The following is a 17,352-nucleotide window of genomic DNA, read 5'->3' as shown; positions in this document are numbered from 1 at the left end:
TTCTCCCTGTGCACCGCAAATAGTCGCTTCTCTAAACTCACTGATTTAAGAGAACAACTTTTTGCACTGCACAAAAGTCGCCCTCATTAAACTTTCTGAACTCGAGACTCATCGGACTGTTCCATCTGTTTTCTTTCAGTCTGCATATCTTGATTGGATTGTACTCTTTATGACCTTTGTCCTTTTCCAGTTTCCCTTGAGAGAAAGCAAACAAAGAGAGTGATGCCACACACCAGCTAAAGGACGTGAATGAAAGCGAGCATGAGGAGAAAGAGGGGGGAAACAGGAAATAAAATAAAGGAAGGCGATGAAAGCAAAGGACAGTAATAAAAAGGACAAGGTCAAAGAAGAAAGTAGATCCAGGCAGATTTGGAGGAAAAGATAAAAATGAGCAGAGGGAGGGAGGACAACAACAAACAGAGAGGAAAAATAAGACAAGAGCGAAACGGCGCTTTGAAAAGAGGCAAGGAGGACAGCGATGAAGAGGAGCGAGAGAGAGAGAGAGCAGCTCTGTTTAACACAGTGACAGGAGGGAGCTGTTTGGCAGGAGGAACATTTGGCATTTGGATAACAAAGCAAGATAGCCAGTATTCTCCTTTCAGTCCACGGGGAAAGACGGGAGCCGCCAACCCTGCTGCCCACTGTAGCTTACAGAAATATGACAACCACACTGTTTTTTACACACACACACACACACACACACACACACACACACACACACTGCTCAGCTTAAATGTGCCTTCGTCTCTCGAGTTTCATTCACACCCAGATGTACTCGCTCAGCTAAAAATATTCTCTGCATATTCATGTTTCAACATTTCCTCCAACGAAGCAACTGAACGAAATGGAAAGATGGTGTTTGTCGTGTTTTGATTCACTGTGTGTGTTTGTGTGTGTGCGTCAGTCTGCACCATCTGATAAATCTCCACAAGTCACCTTGGATCAACAAATCTGAAAGTGAAAAAAAAAATAGAGGTTTATCACGCTCTCTCCCTTTGAACCCTGTCATCTCTCTCTTTTGCCTTAAAGGCTCTGTGTTGCAGAGACTCTCTCCCTATGGCACACTGACAAAAGACATATCACACACACACACACACACGTCATCAGAGCCAGTCATCGGTGCTTATCTCTCACCTGGAAAATACTAGCTCCATAAGGTGTCCTCCATGCATTCAACAGATTGTCTTTTCCTGTACTCACAAACCACTTCCCTGAAACAACAAAGCCACAGTAACACATGTTAATCAACGAGAAAGGAATAACTAAAGGGGAAAACAAACTACAAAGCAAGAGCGTGGAGAAGCCAGACACATGTCGGTCAGTGGCTGGGATTCAATCGATTTAGGAACGGATAAAAGTGCTTGTGTTTGTACCGCAGTAGGCGAACTTGAGGGAGAGAACGCAGCTCTCGTGCAGGTGCAGCTGATATTTGTCCGGTTTGGAGACATGGAGGACTTCCACGTTACTGCTCTCCATTCCCACAGCCAGCCACTCGCCTGTCGGACAGTAGCCCAGAGAGAAGATCTGGAGACAAAGAGGGAGAAAGAAGATGAATAAAGCAAAGCAGAAAGCAAAATGAGGGGCGACACAGAAGGATTAGAAGTGACAACAGCAAGGGCGCAGAAGTTATTTTTAAAAAAGTGAAAAGAAAAACAACATGAGGGGCGGGAAAGAAGATAAGGTTGATTAAAAGAGAACAATGGAAGGAAGTAGGGAGGACAGATAAAAGAACTTAAAATTAGGGATCGGAGGATATTAAAGAGAAGAGATAAAGATGATGGGACAACAAAAGATCAGAGGTGGAAAGTAGGGAAAAGGAAAAATGAAAGAGTGGAGTGATATAAACGAGCTAAATATAGAGTGAACTAAACAGACCTCAGATGGCAGACAGAGAAAGTCATTATACTGTGGATCGAAACTCATTTGACACCAGTGGTCAGCTGTAGTCCTGTCGTCACAGTGAATAGTGAATGAGAGACAAAATGTGTGTGTGTGTGTGTGTGTGTAGATTATTGTTGTATTTACTGTGCACGATCCCTTATTGAGGTGAATCTTATTACAGATGCAATATTAGGGATCTATTACCATTTAAGTGCTGTACCTGTATCAACATGTTAAAAAGCGTGAGCAGAATATGATTACTGTGTGTCTGTGTGTGTCTGTGTGTGCGCGCACACCTGTGAAGTGAAATCGTGTTGCTGCAGCTGGCGTCCCTCTCGGAGGTCCCAGCAGCGGACTGTGTTGTCCAGCCCTCCCGTCCACAGCTTGGTGCCGTCGTTGGAGATATCGATGCAGCTCGCTCCGTCCGTGTGGCCCTGGAACTGCCTGCCGGGACAACGACCACGCAAACACGCACAAAAGAGGGTCTAAGAACCGAACTGGAAGCCCTTTGAATACACAAGCAAAGCGGACTCTGCCTCCCTGTTGTTTCTCTGCTTCTTTCCTGGTAGAGGTGTCAGATTAAATATGTTTTAATTCTTGCCTCCCCGTAGAACCGACAGTGTTCCGCATCTCATTTCCTTTTTATTTAAGCCCAGCTTTGCTAAAACAGAGCTGTTTTATCCTCTTCACATCCCCTATGGCTAGATTATCCCTTTTGTTTGCACCTGACCTTGGTGTTAGTTAAAGAAGCCACAGACTGCAACAATTTCTCACTCGCTTTCTCTTCTTACATATTTTCTCTTCCCTTCCTCCATCTGAAATATTCTACCTTCTTTTTCTCACCTTTCTCTTTCTGCTCTCGTCTCACTACAGTCTACCTGCAGAGGTCCTTCTTACCTGACGAGCGTCTGGTTGTGAAGGTCCCAGACGACGATGTTGCCGTCGCTGCAGCAGGAAAAGCAGACCTTGTTGTCAGGGGAGATGGCCAGAGCGTAGCAGGCGGGAGCGGACGACGTCAGCTCCGCCTTGATGCGGGGAGTTGGCGTGGCCAAATCCCAGATTGACAACGTGCTGGCCTCTCCTCCAACAATCAAGGTTCGTCCGTCTGGGAGGATTTTACAGGAGCGGATGTAGTTATCCCTGTTCTGATTTGACAAGATAAAGAAACCAGTCAGATTACGGGTGTTGTAACTTGATCAAGGAGGGAGTGCGTGAGGCTTTACAGGACAGATGGCAACACTAGGGACATTCAGGAAATTAATGTGGACGTTTTAATGTCTGTTACCAAAGTGGAAGAGGAAACACGACATGGTCAGTAAAAACAAATCTGCTCTGTGGATGCATGCACTGGTTTTCATGGATTCACGTGCGAGTGGTTACGAGAGTACTCTTCTCAATTTTTTAATACTTGTGTGCGCCTCATTTTCTTTCATGTCTCACCAGACAGTCCAGCTGGGCCATGGGGTTCTTGCTTCCTGGTTGGCTGATGTCCCACACCTTGACGCAGCCCTTCCCGCCGGTGTACACGTGACGAGTCGAGGTGCTGATGGTGACGGCGCACACCACCTCTCCGTGGCTCAGGGTGTGGATCTGACGGGCGTGACGAGGGATTCCCGGACCCAGCAGAGCGTCGGGAGGAAAGGGCACCGGCTGCATCTGGCCGTCCGCGCTCACGTGGAACGAATAGGCGCTGAGAAGGGATAGAGAGAGGAGGGAAAATAAATCAATACAGTCAGGCAGAAAGAGCAACAGCTAAAAAACAAACTAAAATTGGACTCCTAGGTGCTATGAAGACAAGAGAGAGAAGATGAAAATCAATCAATCAGTTAGCGAGCAAGTAAAAGCAGAGTGCTAGGGGTAAATACACACAACTCATTAATGACCACAAATATGTCAGTGGGCAGTGTGACGTGTGACAACACCATAATAGCCTTGAAACTCCAGCAGTATTTCCCCGAACTCTGGCAATTACTGGGCTCACCGTAGCTACGGGCAGGAATGCATAATGGCAGATTATATTACAGGGCAAAGTCAGCGTGGCTTTGCTAATGGCTGATCGATACTGTAGCGGTTGGAAGCCGAGGCTGCTTTATGATTTCAAATTAGCGCCGCAAGAATGAATTGCCACTCTGCAATGAATGACAAAAACAACACAATTCCTCAGTCTGCAAATTTGTCTGAGTAGGTGCCGGGACATTTAAAAATCACACCAGCATTTCAGACATCAAAAAAAGGTTCATGGACATCTTTGAAATGCCCTCTATTTTCTTTTAAAAACACAAAGAGGAGCAGCTACAGTTCATCCTGATTCCCATCCAAGGCAAATATCACTGAGCTAATATTTGAAGTATGTTCCTGTTGTGTCGTTGTCCTTTTCTGCTGTTCTATAAGCACCATCAGCTAAAAATAAGATTAAAAATGTAACTGCTTCATTCAATTATACAGCACATCCATGCAAAATAAATACAATACTAATGCTATTACACGTGCCTCAAAACTGTAGATGGTTTTAATTGCAAAACAGAAAAAGACTCAGCTTCAGATAAAATTTGCAGCACATTGAATCATTATATTTTATCTCTCTTCACGCTTGAGCATCGTCTAATCTGGGCTTGTTTTAGTGCGCGATAGAAGCTCTGACTTACGGCTTGCCACCAGAGGAACCAGGGAGAGAGGAGGGCAGCCCCGGGGCCCTTAGGTGAGACCGAGAGTCATACGCCACCTGGTGGAAAGTAAAGCGTGAACAAAAAAGTGACAGACTGGCAAAGGCTACTTTAAAGATTCAGAATGATTTCCAATTATCATCCAAAGGTGCAAGAAGTTATCCAGTAGAATCTATTTTCCAAATAAATAAAAAATAGTTGCAATTTAAAGCGATTAGAAGGGACGAATTTATTCTTCTACATCAGACTTTAACTGGACTCTTTCAGCTCCTTCTTGTTCACCCACGTTTCCTGATATGTAACATAGATGCAATCCATCAAGGCAAGACTCTTTGTAGTAAAGTTTCTCTTCTCTATGACTGTAGCACTATATGAAAGTGAATTTGAGGATGTAAATGTGACGGCTTCGAGTATATAACGAATGCAGTTGATAGCGCAGAAGTGATTCATCAAGTTTTTGAACAGTGCTACAAAAGTCAAAAGTTTGCATCTGAACAATAAATCAGAGCTTGACAGAGAAGATAAATTTGGCCTTTACACACCATGGGGCTTCTGGAGTATGCGCTGGCCGCGGCGCTGATTTGCGGGGAGAGAGTCAGAGCCCCTCCGAAGCCTCCTGGGCTGGCCAGCTCCCCATTCAGTCCTGCGTGGGACACCACGCCAAAATGAGCCGGGTATGAACCGGGGGGCACAGACATGGGACTGCGGAGAGCTAGGGAGGGAGGGAAAGAGGAAGGAGGAATTGAAGGATGGGATGAAGGGAAGAACAATGCACAGTATACAAGCACAGACACAGTCACAGAGGGACTGAGAAGAATGGAAAATGTTTCTTTACACTAAACTTTGTTTATACACCGAGTTTGACACCAGACCAAGAAGCGCTCAAATCCACACTGCATCCACATTATTAAGTATATCAACTTTGCTTTGATCATATTAAGCAAATTTGCAACAAAACCGTAGAGTAAGCAAGATTATTCAGTATATAAGTATAAACAAATGTGGAAATGAAAAAAGTGGGATAAGAGGTTAAAATGCATGAAGGGCAGAGGTCAGCTGGGTACAAAGCCTGAATTAAAAGATTGATTTGACCCAATTGGTTGTATGAAAAAGACCTGCAGTAAAGCAGCTCAGTTTGAAAGTCAAGGGCAGTGGTACTGTGATGATCTGTACCATTTACAAATACTAAAAAACAGTGTCACCATAGCTTAGTAACAGAGAGGGCCTTTATCTACAGTGAAATTATAATAACCAGTTATTTTAGATTTAAATTACAGCAGGCTTGTCAGTCAGTCAGGAGAGTCTCACCAAGGGGATCTGCACTGGTTGCTGCTTTGCTGACTAGGCGAAGGCAGGAGGTGCTGGGACCAGGAGCTCCTGGTGTTCCTGGGGTAAGGGCCTCACGGTGGGATGGGGACGGGGTGCCAGACTTAGACAACGGGGACTGGGACTTATCCATCTGCAGAGATGTCAAACAATAAAAAAGAAAGTGGGGAAAAAAGGAACATGGCCGATCTGTCGCAGTAACCTCCAGAATGACACTGCTTAAACATTCTCGGTGTGAAAAAAAACAAAACTTTTGTTTTGTATCAGAGCCATTTAGTGTGCATAAATTAGTAATGTATGAGCTTTTTTATAACCCCAGAGCAAAACAATATGATAGCGTAATATACGCCAGCAATGAATGGCCTAAGGGTAAAAAGTGAAGAGATTTTCTACTGGAAATGTTAAAAATTACAGTGCTTTGTAAGCAAAGTAGGGATTTTTATAGCAACTGTTTATCTTACCTGTCCAGGGTCCTTGGCTTTGCCTGTGGTTGGGCTGCGGGGGTTTGGCGTGGACGGTGCCTCTCCTGTGCTCGAGGACCCTGGAAGCTCTTTCCTCAGAGTGGGGGCCCGGTCTAACCCATTCCCATGGGGTGAGTGAGGAGGGCTGCCTGCGGGAGAGTTAGGCTCCTGAGCGACAAAGAGAGGTGAGAAAATATTTAATGTTCTACATGAGTATAAAAGAGATCTTATTTCTGATCGCACAATGCTTTCTTTGTTCTCTTTCTATCCTGATCTTCAAAGCGCTGCATTCTTCCACTGTGGCATATTGTCTTTCAGGATGTGACCTTCGTCCTCATTTCTGCAGTTCTTCTATAACAATTTTACCAATATATGTATACATGTCTTTTTGAAGCCAACGTGCACGTGTGAAAAAGTGCTCTGAATGATAGCTGAGTGTCATAGTTGCATTAAAAGATCCTCCGAGGAGTCGGCTGGGCGGTTTATCTTTAAAAATTACGTTGAATTTTAAGCCTTTCTTTTTGACAGTGAAACATCTCAGTGAATCAGAAGTGCACATCGTTAACCAAAGAGGCGAGCTGAGGCCTCATGCACACAGCCCTGGAGATCAGTCGGTCAGCCAAAAGGCCATCAGGAAAAAAGAAAAGGAAAAATTGAACAAACAAACAAAAATCTCCCGAACTTCTGTCACTCCAGAACCGTACCGGGACCGAACAGACTGGAAGAACAGAGCAATCTTTAACCAAGTCAATTCCAGGATCAACTTCTTAGTACTTAACAATTAATAATGCTAAAAGATGATAAGTAGCACAGATGACAGGATGCTTATTGACAGCAGGCCAACAATAGTGCCAGTAAAATATTTTTGCTGGGGTACCTGGGGCTTCATTAACGCTGTCGCTCTTAGTGACAGCTTCAAGCTTCGTCTTGACCTTTATTTCAAGTTTTATTTAATTACTACAGTTACCATTACTTCTAAAAGACAAATGTGTGTTTTCCTGAGATAGCAGATCCTCATCTGCACTTAACTTACTTCTCATTTTTAAGTAGCCTAATGAAGCCAACAGCAACTCTGTTGTCACTGAGTTTATTTGGATTATAAAGGGAGAGAGAGCTCAGGAAACACCACATGAAGCAGCAGAGGTTGTCGGTGTTGCTGATGCAGTAGTGTGTGGACCTGGAGATAATGTTGCTGTTACGGATGCTTTCATCACTGGCTGGAGCCGCTGTTGAGCCAGCATTGCCTCCCCCAGAGCAAAGTGCTGGTGTCAGCACTTCTCTCTGGGTCACAGTGATCAGCACAGACGTTTTAGTGCTTATACACACACACGCACACAAATAACATCCTCTACTCCAAGCCACAGACAAACACACATATTCATCTGCTAATTGCAGGCAAACACGTACTCACAAGCTTACATGTATGTTTAAACCTATGCATGTAGGTTGTCTCTCTAGCACACAGAGGCACACACACACACACACACACACACACACACACACACTTCCCTCCCCTTTTTCTTCCATTACCCACTTTTGTCGAATTTTTTTCTCCTCTATGCTTTTGTACCAGTTTCCAAATCACACAAGAGGCTGGTTCTGCTTTTGTGTGCAATATCAAAATACAGAAGGCTTTAGATGAAACATATTTTGGTACACTGCGTGAAGTATTTAAAGAACTAAAATATTCCAGGGGCATAAACGGCTTTGCATATATTAAATGAAGCCGACTGCAGTTATCTAATGAGAGGAAGGAGGTGGAAAGAAGGAGGTGGAGCGGGGTAAGAAGAGTGGAAAAGAATGAGTGAGAGAAAAGTGGAGAGATGGAAGAACAGAAGCTACAGGATGCAAATGTACACAGAAGAGGTAAATGAGAAGAAATAGGTGAGTACCGTGTGTGTGTGTGTGTGTGTACAGACTTGGTTCACGAGAAGAAAGCATAAACAGTGGCAGCTGATAATGAGCTTACATAGGAGCTCTTCCTATTTACAAGGAAACTGCAGCAGAAAGCTGAACTAGCTACATACCTGCTGACTCGTTTTACATTTCACACACACACACACACACACACACACACACACACACACACACACACACACACACCAAGGTTACTCCAGATGGACAATATTTTTTTAAAGCAAGCAAACAGGAATCACTGAAATGCAAAGATGTTTAGACTTTGACAAATTTTAAATTTTTCTTATGAAAATGCAAAAAAAAATCTGATGTTTCAAAGGTAAAACGTAAAATGAATATCTTGGTGAACATGTTTTACCACACAAAAACTACTTTTAAATAAAAGGATTACTCTATTAGTCTGAACAAAGTAATAACTGGAGTGCAACATTTTAATCAAATGATAATAAACAAACCAAAAATAATGAAATAATCAAGTCAAATTAATATTAATAATATGAAGTCTTTCTTATTCCTTGGCCAATTATGCTGTTAATGTTTATATACACACACACACACACACACACACACACACACACACACACACACACACACACACACACAAACGCAGGGTTATGAGGAGGTGGCAGTAGGCTCCCTGAGCAACACTGGTCCTTCCAATGTTGGACTCATGTTTTATTCACGTGTGGCTGCACCTCTGTGTCACAGAGCTTGTGTTGGATAAAGAATGCTTTCAATGACTCTTAAACAGCAAAATATTTTGAAGAAAATATAAAAAATTATAAAAAAAATTACATTTCATTTCTCTGAGATGTTTAATTAGATTTGACTATTAACAAATGTTAAGTACTTGTTGCACAGAGCTCAGTCTGTATTTTCCTGATAGGTCACTCACAAATTAGACTCAACTTCTATTAATAAGAAACCAGTGGTCTTTCAGAGTTTGGTCGTTGTGTGCGCTCTACCAGTTTTGACTGGCAAGAAAGTGAAGAAAAAATTCTGTAAATCCCGTATAATGAACTGTCATCCACCACCATGCATTCATTAATATTACCAATTGAAGATATTTTCTTCATTACTGTGAATCTGGCTCTTTTGACTGCTAACTTGTGAAAGAGATTTCGGACTCTAGCCGCTAAATTCAGAAGCCAGCCGCTAACTTTTGCTGTTTGCCATTTGGTAATGAGCAGGTCTTATGTTTTATTCAGTGGGAACCAAAATGAGTGATAGAGGCCATAAACTGAGAAGCAATGTGTTTGCCAAAGTCCCGGCAGAGAGCCGTTTTCCCCACAGACAATAAATCTTTCTGCGACCACAGCTATTGCCCCCTGGTGGCCTTTAAAGATAATGCAGCTCTATCTGGCTTCTATATTGACACACAGAATCTATATCCATCTTATATACAGCCTATGAAGATGAACATGAAGGGAAAAAAAATTAGCAGACAATTTTCTAAAAAGCTCCACAGAGTGGAGGTGGAAAAGCAGAGTCAAGTGACAATTCTCTGTGGATTCATCACTACAAGCAACCTCTTTTACATATATACGTTCGTGAAAACCTGCTGATAACAGCCACATCAAGGTGCTGTCAAAATCATTTAGAAAGACTGGCGTCTCACCTCATTGGAGACATCCACTACAAGATTGTCTTCGCTCTTGTCTCCATCGCTGTCCTGAGGAGCAAAGAAGATAGAAGAAAGGGGAAAACATGATTTTTCAAGATCCATTAAGATAAAACAGCTTTTTTTTCCTCCTCAGTCACCAGCACAGAGATACAATATGCTGCGTGTGTACATGGAGAAGTTAAATAATAAAGACACACAAGTGCGCACACAGATCGATATATCAATATCACTGGCTGCTCTTTGCTTCCTTTCGATCTCCGTCCACCGTCCATGCAACATTTAACGCAGAGATATTGTATATCATATATTCTCACCAAACATCCCTCTGTACAAAGATTTTTTGATCTCAGTCATACGCACACACACACACAGCACATTTTTTCCCCTCTTCGTCTAGCCATCTCTCCATCTCTCTCTCCTTTTTTTTCTGGGGTGAGAACGATGGCACTTAGTCACCATGGCAACAGCGCTTTGATGTGATCATGGCCTGATATTCCTATTGACATCAGTGTGGAGTGACATCAGTGCCTTATTATGCAGAGCCAAAACAGGACAATGTCTACAACCTCCTTCCTGGAACAAAAACCAAAAACACACACACACAAAAAAACAGCAAGAGATGAAACGAGAGAGACAGTGTGGAAATGATGGTGAGGAGGGACGAGAAAAAAGTTCAAGGGGGGAAAAAAAGGGCAGAAAATAATACAGATGGAATAAAAATGAAAAGGAAACAAGAAGTAGAGCGTGGAGCGTGAGCGAAAAAGCAAGAGGAACTGAGAAACAGCGGTAAAGAGACAGAGAAAGATATAGAATAGGAAAAGGCAAACAGAGAGAAATGGGAGGCGTAATTCGGCTCGACAGACGGAAAGAGAGGAAAAACATTCAGAAAGTGGAAGCTCTCTGTGCTTGTTCTCTTTCTGAACTAATGGGAAGATTTGGACTGTTGCTGCTGATGCCAAACTGACTTAGCTGGAGGCCGTCTTGCACAGACAGACTCCCGGTGTCAATCAATCCTCCAGACTGCAAACACACAGCCATCTAATTCATTACAGCTATCTGCCTTGGCCATCTCTCTTCTGGCATTACATCGCCTCTGGCTGCTTGCTCTTCCCCACTGGACCCATCCAAACCAAACACGACTCTAATTGGCCACGGGCCCCCGACCCCCGGGTGGCCCGTAATGTCATAGGCAATGTCATACAGACACACACAACCACACATCAGACAGACATCTTTGGTTGATAAAAGAACAAAAGTTGTTAGTTTACATGTAACTTTTATGATTCCTCCCGTTGGTTGTTACCTCCGCTGCTGCATTTTATTTTTCTCAGTGGCATCGTTTCAGGCTCAGATTATAAGCACAAAGTCACATAACACGCTTCCTGTCACCAAGGTTGAAAATTCCCACTGCAACATGCTTGGATTGGGTCCGAGATTGTGTCCACACCGTGTCCAACTCCAGGCCTCGAGGGCTGGTGTCCCGCAGGTTTAAGATACCACCCTGGGTCAACACGCCTGAATCAAATAATTCGTTCATTACCAGGCATCTGGAGAACTTCAAGACATGTTGAGGAGGTAATTTAAGCATTTAAATCAGCTGTGTTGCTGGACACTGGCTCTTGAGGCCTGGAGTTGGACACCCCTGGTGTAGGACATCTGAATCTGGGTCACTGCAATTTTTTTAAGAACATCAAGACTATATATACATTTTTTTTAAATTTTATGTCGATATGCTTTTTGTGAAGAAATTCACAAAAAACACTTGGATCCAGTTCTGTATCTGATCTGAGATTCACCACCTACGCAGCCCCCTCCGTCCTTCACTACTGAACCAACCCTTAATCACATTGGTGAAGGTAACAAACACATACGTAGGAATGTGGCGGGAGAGACTCTTTGTCGTCACAGCGCCTTCTCTTGGCCTCAGCTCCTCCCTGCGAGGAGGCGTAACCTCCTGATGGGCCTTGGCGCTCTTCATTTGGCTGGCTGTCTGTGGATGACACCGACTTACTCTGGGGGAAAAGAAAAGACAGGAACACAATCAAAAGTATGAACGCGTGAACACGACCTCACAGCAAAAGCACAGGTAACGACCGCCCAGGGCATGACACGCAGATTCACGTCACACTCGCAAATGATCAAACACAGCAAAGTAAACACGTGGAGGATGGAAAAACAGACATTAAAAGCACACAAAACACACACAGAAAAACACAAGCACAGGTTAAGACACGGTCATAGCGGCGCACAGGCCAGCCTATAAAGCTAATTACTGCTCTCCCTCGACACAGCAGTCTTCATGTAAAATATGAGTCTCATTATTGGCCAATAAAGCTGTGCAGGTATATTTACAAGCCTTTCCTGGTGCTCAGCACTCTGAAAACCCGATCAAAGCATTGTGTTGTTTTAGGACTGGGGCAAGGGCCGGAGGTTCGGCGAGGGCCACTTGTCATTCTCTGTCCCCCCGTGGGGAGGACAAGAACAGCGAGGGTTTAACACACGAGTGAGTCACACAGGAAGGAGCCCACGGGAACGGCAGGAAGGAGCACAACACACGAGAGAAGAGGCTACACAATGGACCTCAGTGCAGCTCCGCAAATTTCCCTCGTGTCATTCTTTTCCGCCTTTTTTCTCCTCTTCTGTTCACTTCCTCTCGCTGTCCCTTTTCCCCCCTCCATTTCAAATTCAAACTTGTTTTTGCCAGCGTGGGGCTCTCTGATAAATGTCAATTGATATGCATCCTCCTCCTCCTCCCTTTCTTCCCCAAATGCGGTAATGCTTGGCTAAGTTCAGCAGAAACCTCCGCTCATGAGAGAAATATTTTCTTGGTGCTTAACAATCGGCATTGTGCTCGCAGTTAAATTATGCTAAGGTTTTCACTGCAGAAAGAGCGAGGGAAAGTAAAGTCAGCAGCGGCCCTAAATCATTTTTATTTCACAATAAAGCTAGAACAAAGACTTGTTGGTATTTTTAACAACACCCCACCGCTGCCAGCACATTCTCCCCTCCACCCAGTTTCAAGTTTCTTCTCTTTAGTTTCTTTTTCAGTTTTCATACAAATAATTTTGCTGCTTCTGATGGAAAAACTCCAACAGGTCAGTGCTGTAGTGAAGTGTCACCTTAAAGAAAAGACAGCTACTGTAATGTCATCTGTGTCACTTTGGTTTATTCTTATTGTGCCCAATGAAACTCAGAATAAGTTACTGTACATGTAAAAACTGTCAAACAACCACAAACCCGAACAAACTAACTAACCCAAACTTCTTATATTTTTTGTTTCATGTCGAATAATCTTCTGGCATCTGGTTCATTTTATCTCAAAGTTTTTGAAACATGTTGCGTCCACCATGCATCCACTCATGTTTCCTATGTTCTGCTGTTAATAAAACATCTTTTTCAGATTTGGACATCAACACATTCTGTTTTATTTCCATTCTGCACAACAGCCCAACTTTTTTTGGAACCGGGCTGGTAAACTGATTATTTTTGCTCTTAGAGCAACATGTGTTCAAACATTACATTACTTCCTGCAGGCTACAAACTCCATAAGCCTTTGAACTGTTCATCCATTCATGGTGAACAGCATTTTGATTTTCTGGTGCAGCGATTTCACTTCATGGTGACGACGGCACTTTTGCACATTAGGTTTAATATTAACTAAGGATAGTTTCGACTCTGAAGCATCTAATCGCTGTTGGATCTGCTGTTCAGGAATATTTGGTGATTCACGGCCACTATTTAGCGGTTTTACTTGCATTTCTTATTTTGGGCAGCATTTAACATTAACTCAGATATAATCCTTCCTCGTGTTCTGTATATGTTGTAGATTACCCGAATATTTGTGGCGCTGATAAAGAAACAGTCCATTAACTCAGTTCGTAGGCTCCTCCAGATAACGGTCGAATGCAGCGCGCTCAGACGTTAGTATAATGTGGAAAACCTTGAGAAGCTCAAGGTTGATGGTGATGAGCTGCTATTGTGCCGGTGTTGAGCAGTGCTACTCCTGGCTGAGCTCCAGCAAAACACTGCCTTTTTTAGAGGCCACTTTGCGGCGCGTCTCCATTTCTCTCAGTTTATCACTGTCACACACGCGCGTGCACACGGTGAAACGTGGGCGTACAAAACACTTACATCAAGGTACACACATGCAACACTACTCACCCTGCTGGGCGCTCCCTCTGGGTTGGGGCAGAGAAAGGGAAGGAAAGAAAACCGAGCAGAGAAAAGAAGAGAGCGATGAAGAAGGGAAAATGGGGAGAAGAGAGAAAGTTTGACGTCAGTGCCGATAACAACAACAACAGTCCCCAGTCAGCCAAGGTTAGGCTGAACTACGACGACTTCTGTCTAATAAAGATACAAACCCACTATTGTGCCCGACTCCAGCCTCCTCTATCCTCTCTATCTTTCCCTCTCTCTCTTCTCCAAGCAGACAAAGCTCGCTGTCTTCCCCTGCTGCCATCAACGCTCACCATCTTTTCCCTCATTCTTCGTCTCATATGTAAGAACAGAAACACACACAGCTGCAGACATGCATAAGCTCTTACACAGATGCTTAACGTGACAATACGAACACAGTGATCTCTTTATCTTTCCCCCGTTTCTGTTCTCACCGATTCCTTCCATTTTTCTTTCTAGCTCTCAGTTTATTCATGAGAAAGTCTCTCTTGGCTCGCTGCCGGAAAAACTGCACAAAGATAAGATATTCTATCGGGGTGAAAGGAAGTTCATAGGGAGAGAGCATTTCTCCTGCATTTACAAAAAGGCCATGAATACATCTGGTCATGGTAAGACAGCAATCGAAACAGGAAAGTTCAAACTGAGTCCAAAAGGTGAGTTCCTGGACAAATTACAAAGCAGCTGCCTGTCAGAGATGATGTATAGTGCTGCTTTGCGTTTTTGACTACATTTTGTGTGGTTAAAAATGATAAAAAAATGATCTTTTTCTTATTCTGCAGCTGTCACGAGTTACTATCCGCCGATTCTAGGATGACAAATGAAGCCAATTAAAGACAAAAATCAGAAATGCAAATGTTGGAAAACAGACACATTTTAGGAAGCAAAAAATCATCTCTGCGCGTTTGATATTCGATAGGTGCACGCGCCGTTTCCCTCAGCCTTTCCCTCAGCCTCACATGTACAGAACTAGCTAACCAAATCTGCTCAAAATGTTCAATACTGTCATTGATTTCATCATCGATCAAGCACTTTGTGTAAACCTGAAACAAAAACAAGTACACTGATTCTCACTGTGGAACAACCGTGGTACACTTCAGGGCTGGAGGGATTTTTAGGGGTAAAAACGTCCACATTAAGAAACAAAATGTTCTGATGAGTGTGAGTGCAAGTAAAGGCAGCCGCTTTCAATAGTAGAAAAGACTAACGCTGCTCAAAGTCACAGTCTTTTATTCTAGCTGTTCACTCAGAATATCCTCATGACAAATACTCTACCAAAACACATAATCCTGATTTTACAGTCAAAACTGAGAACGAAGAGGATAAACGCTTCTTTACCTCTGAGATGTTCAGGGTCCAGGTGGTTGCGCTCATCTTTGGAGGCAAGGTGGGCTGAGACCCCCAAAGCCCCCGTCAGTGCCAGCAGTCCTGAGCCCCCTGCGCCCAGGGACAGCCCTGATGGGTGTGGCGTCAGGGGGATGCCAGGGGCGTGGTGAGACAGGTGCTGGAGCTGCTGCTGCTGTGGCCACAGGGAAAGAAAGTAGCGGGGAGGTAAGGAGTAAGGGGAGGGAGGGTGAGATACAAGGGAGTGTGTGGTTAGAAAAGACAAGGTAAAGAAGAAAAGGGAATGAAAAACGGGAGAAGTGAAGTGAGGGGGAAGGCAGTGTTGTGGTTGGAAAAAGAATTGAGGAAAAACATGAGAAAGGGAGAAGGCGAATTAAATAAAACACACATGGAGAGCCAAACGGTGAAGAAGGATGTTAAGATGAAAGTGGACAGGATGTGAAAGTGATTAGAGGATTAACAGGTGAAAGGATGGAGACCAAGGATGGGAAAGAGGACAAGGAAAGAAAGGCAGAATGAAATTGAATGATCATGATACACCCAGGAAGCAAAGGCAGTTGAGAATGAAACCAAGAAGTGAATAGAAGAGTGAGATATCGAGGCAATGGGATTTATTATAAAGGAGAAGAAAAAGGTAGAAAACACAGGGAGGGTTAAATTGAAGGATGAAAATGTTTGAGTCACAGAGCAAATGATGAGGAGAAACAGAAGGAAATAACATAGGAAGCAATGAAAAGTGAAGGAGAATTACATGAACAGGGGAAAGAGTAAATGAGTGCAGGAAGAAAGGGAAGGCAAGTGTGCAGCAGGGAGAATAAAAGGTAAGAGAAAAAAAATGATGGCAGAGAAGAAATGAGGACACGGCCGATGTAAGATGGAGAGAACGATAAAAGATTGTGGGGAAAATCCAGAAAGAAAATGACGAAGGCAAGAAAAAAAGAGAGATGGAGAAAAATGAGGAGAGAGAGAGGAGAGCAAAGGAGCAGCTACAGATAAAGAAAGGCTATTATCCTGAGGGGAGCATTATGATGTGTTTTTGTGTGCTGTTTTGTCAAGCCGGTTTATTAGACACACATACACACACAAAAGCACACACACCTTAGAGACAGCAGTGTTTGTAGTGCTGGGAGGAACAAAGGGCCTTAAGTAGACAGTAATGTGATCAGTGCTCTGACAAGCTGTGGAAAGCCCCATCTACTACAGCACTCAGGAGCATCACTGTGTCTCTCTGTGCGTACATATATATGTATATACAGACAAGCAGATCATATGCACAATATGAGCATTGGTGAAGTTCTTGAATTGATGATTCAGGCAACTCATTATTTAGTTGTGTCAAATCTTCAGATTAATAAACCATTCCTGTTCAATCTGACCTCTTCCACTCGCTGACCTTCCGCTCACATGATCAACATTTGCCAAATGGTCTCGCTGTGCATGTAGCTCTGCAAGTAAGATGGCAGCGATGAAAGCCTTTATGTTTTGGAAGTATCCACATTATTTTAAGTCTGTGGGTGAAAATGGCAGGAAGATCACAGGGAAATGCAAACTGTGCCCAGGTGTAAAGTGTCTGTCAGCTGCGAAAAGCTCCCCCCTTCAAATTTGAGGAAGCACCTGTGAGCTAAACATAGCTCCACAACAGTGGTGGAGAAGAGGAGGAGAACGATGCTGGCGCCACAGCTCCCACACGTTAACGGCGAGCGTTTAGTTTGGTTTAAGCTGCCGCTGCAATGAAAAATTATGAGGGCATCGCCGGTTAGATGCGACCAATATCATCTCACGGTGAAATGAGGAAATGTACATATATGTGCAATAGGGCTGCCACAAACAATTATTTTGATAGTCGACTAGTCACCAATTATTTTTGGGATTAGTCGACTAATCAGATCATGCATCCATTGGACGTAAAACTACAGCTTATTGCACCAGCATGCATCTGCTCTTATATAACTATCATTAGCTT

At 43.5% G+C, this 17,352-nt stretch overlaps 1 protein-coding gene across 2 annotated transcripts in view; it reads right to left on the bottom strand.

Annotated features, from left to right (window-relative positions):
• The window catches only part of tle2b (TLE family member 2, transcriptional corepressor b), a 73,101-nt gene that overhangs the window by 1,456 nt on the left and 54,293 nt on the right, over nucleotides 1-17,352 (bottom strand). The window contains exons 7-19 of one of the 2 annotated variants that reach the window (XM_005734083.1): nucleotides 15,384-15,564; nucleotides 14,034-14,050; nucleotides 11,744-11,884; nucleotides 9,867-9,920; nucleotides 6,332-6,499; nucleotides 5,853-6,003; nucleotides 5,087-5,256; nucleotides 4,527-4,603; nucleotides 3,322-3,571; nucleotides 2,779-3,026; nucleotides 2,178-2,325; nucleotides 1,374-1,524; nucleotides 1,135-1,211 (exon numbers count right to left, since the gene is read on the bottom strand). In XM_005734083.1, the coding sequence (XP_005734140.1) occupies nucleotides 1,135-1,211; nucleotides 1,374-1,524; nucleotides 2,178-2,325; nucleotides 2,779-3,026; nucleotides 3,322-3,571; nucleotides 4,527-4,603; nucleotides 5,087-5,256; nucleotides 5,853-6,003; nucleotides 6,332-6,499; nucleotides 9,867-9,920; nucleotides 11,744-11,884; nucleotides 14,034-14,050; nucleotides 15,384-15,564 (1,833 nt within the window). The remainder of the gene's footprint in view (nucleotides 1-1,134; nucleotides 1,212-1,373; nucleotides 1,525-2,177; nucleotides 2,326-2,778; nucleotides 3,027-3,321; nucleotides 3,572-4,526; nucleotides 4,604-5,086; nucleotides 5,257-5,852; nucleotides 6,004-6,331; nucleotides 6,500-9,866; nucleotides 9,921-11,743; nucleotides 11,885-14,033; nucleotides 14,051-15,383; nucleotides 15,565-17,352) is intronic. The other variant, XM_013911120.1, reaches the window with a different exon arrangement.

Source organism: Pundamilia nyererei, unplaced genomic scaffold, assembly GCF_000239375.1.
Source record: "Pundamilia nyererei isolate P.nyererei 1_Seehausen unplaced genomic scaffold, PunNye1.0 scaffold00056, whole genome shotgun sequence".
Classification (NCBI taxonomy): domain Eukaryota; kingdom Metazoa; phylum Chordata; class Actinopteri; order Cichliformes; family Cichlidae; genus Pundamilia; species Pundamilia nyererei.
Note: the sequence above shows the minus strand (reverse complement) of the source record. Positions and strands in the feature narration are given on the sequence as shown.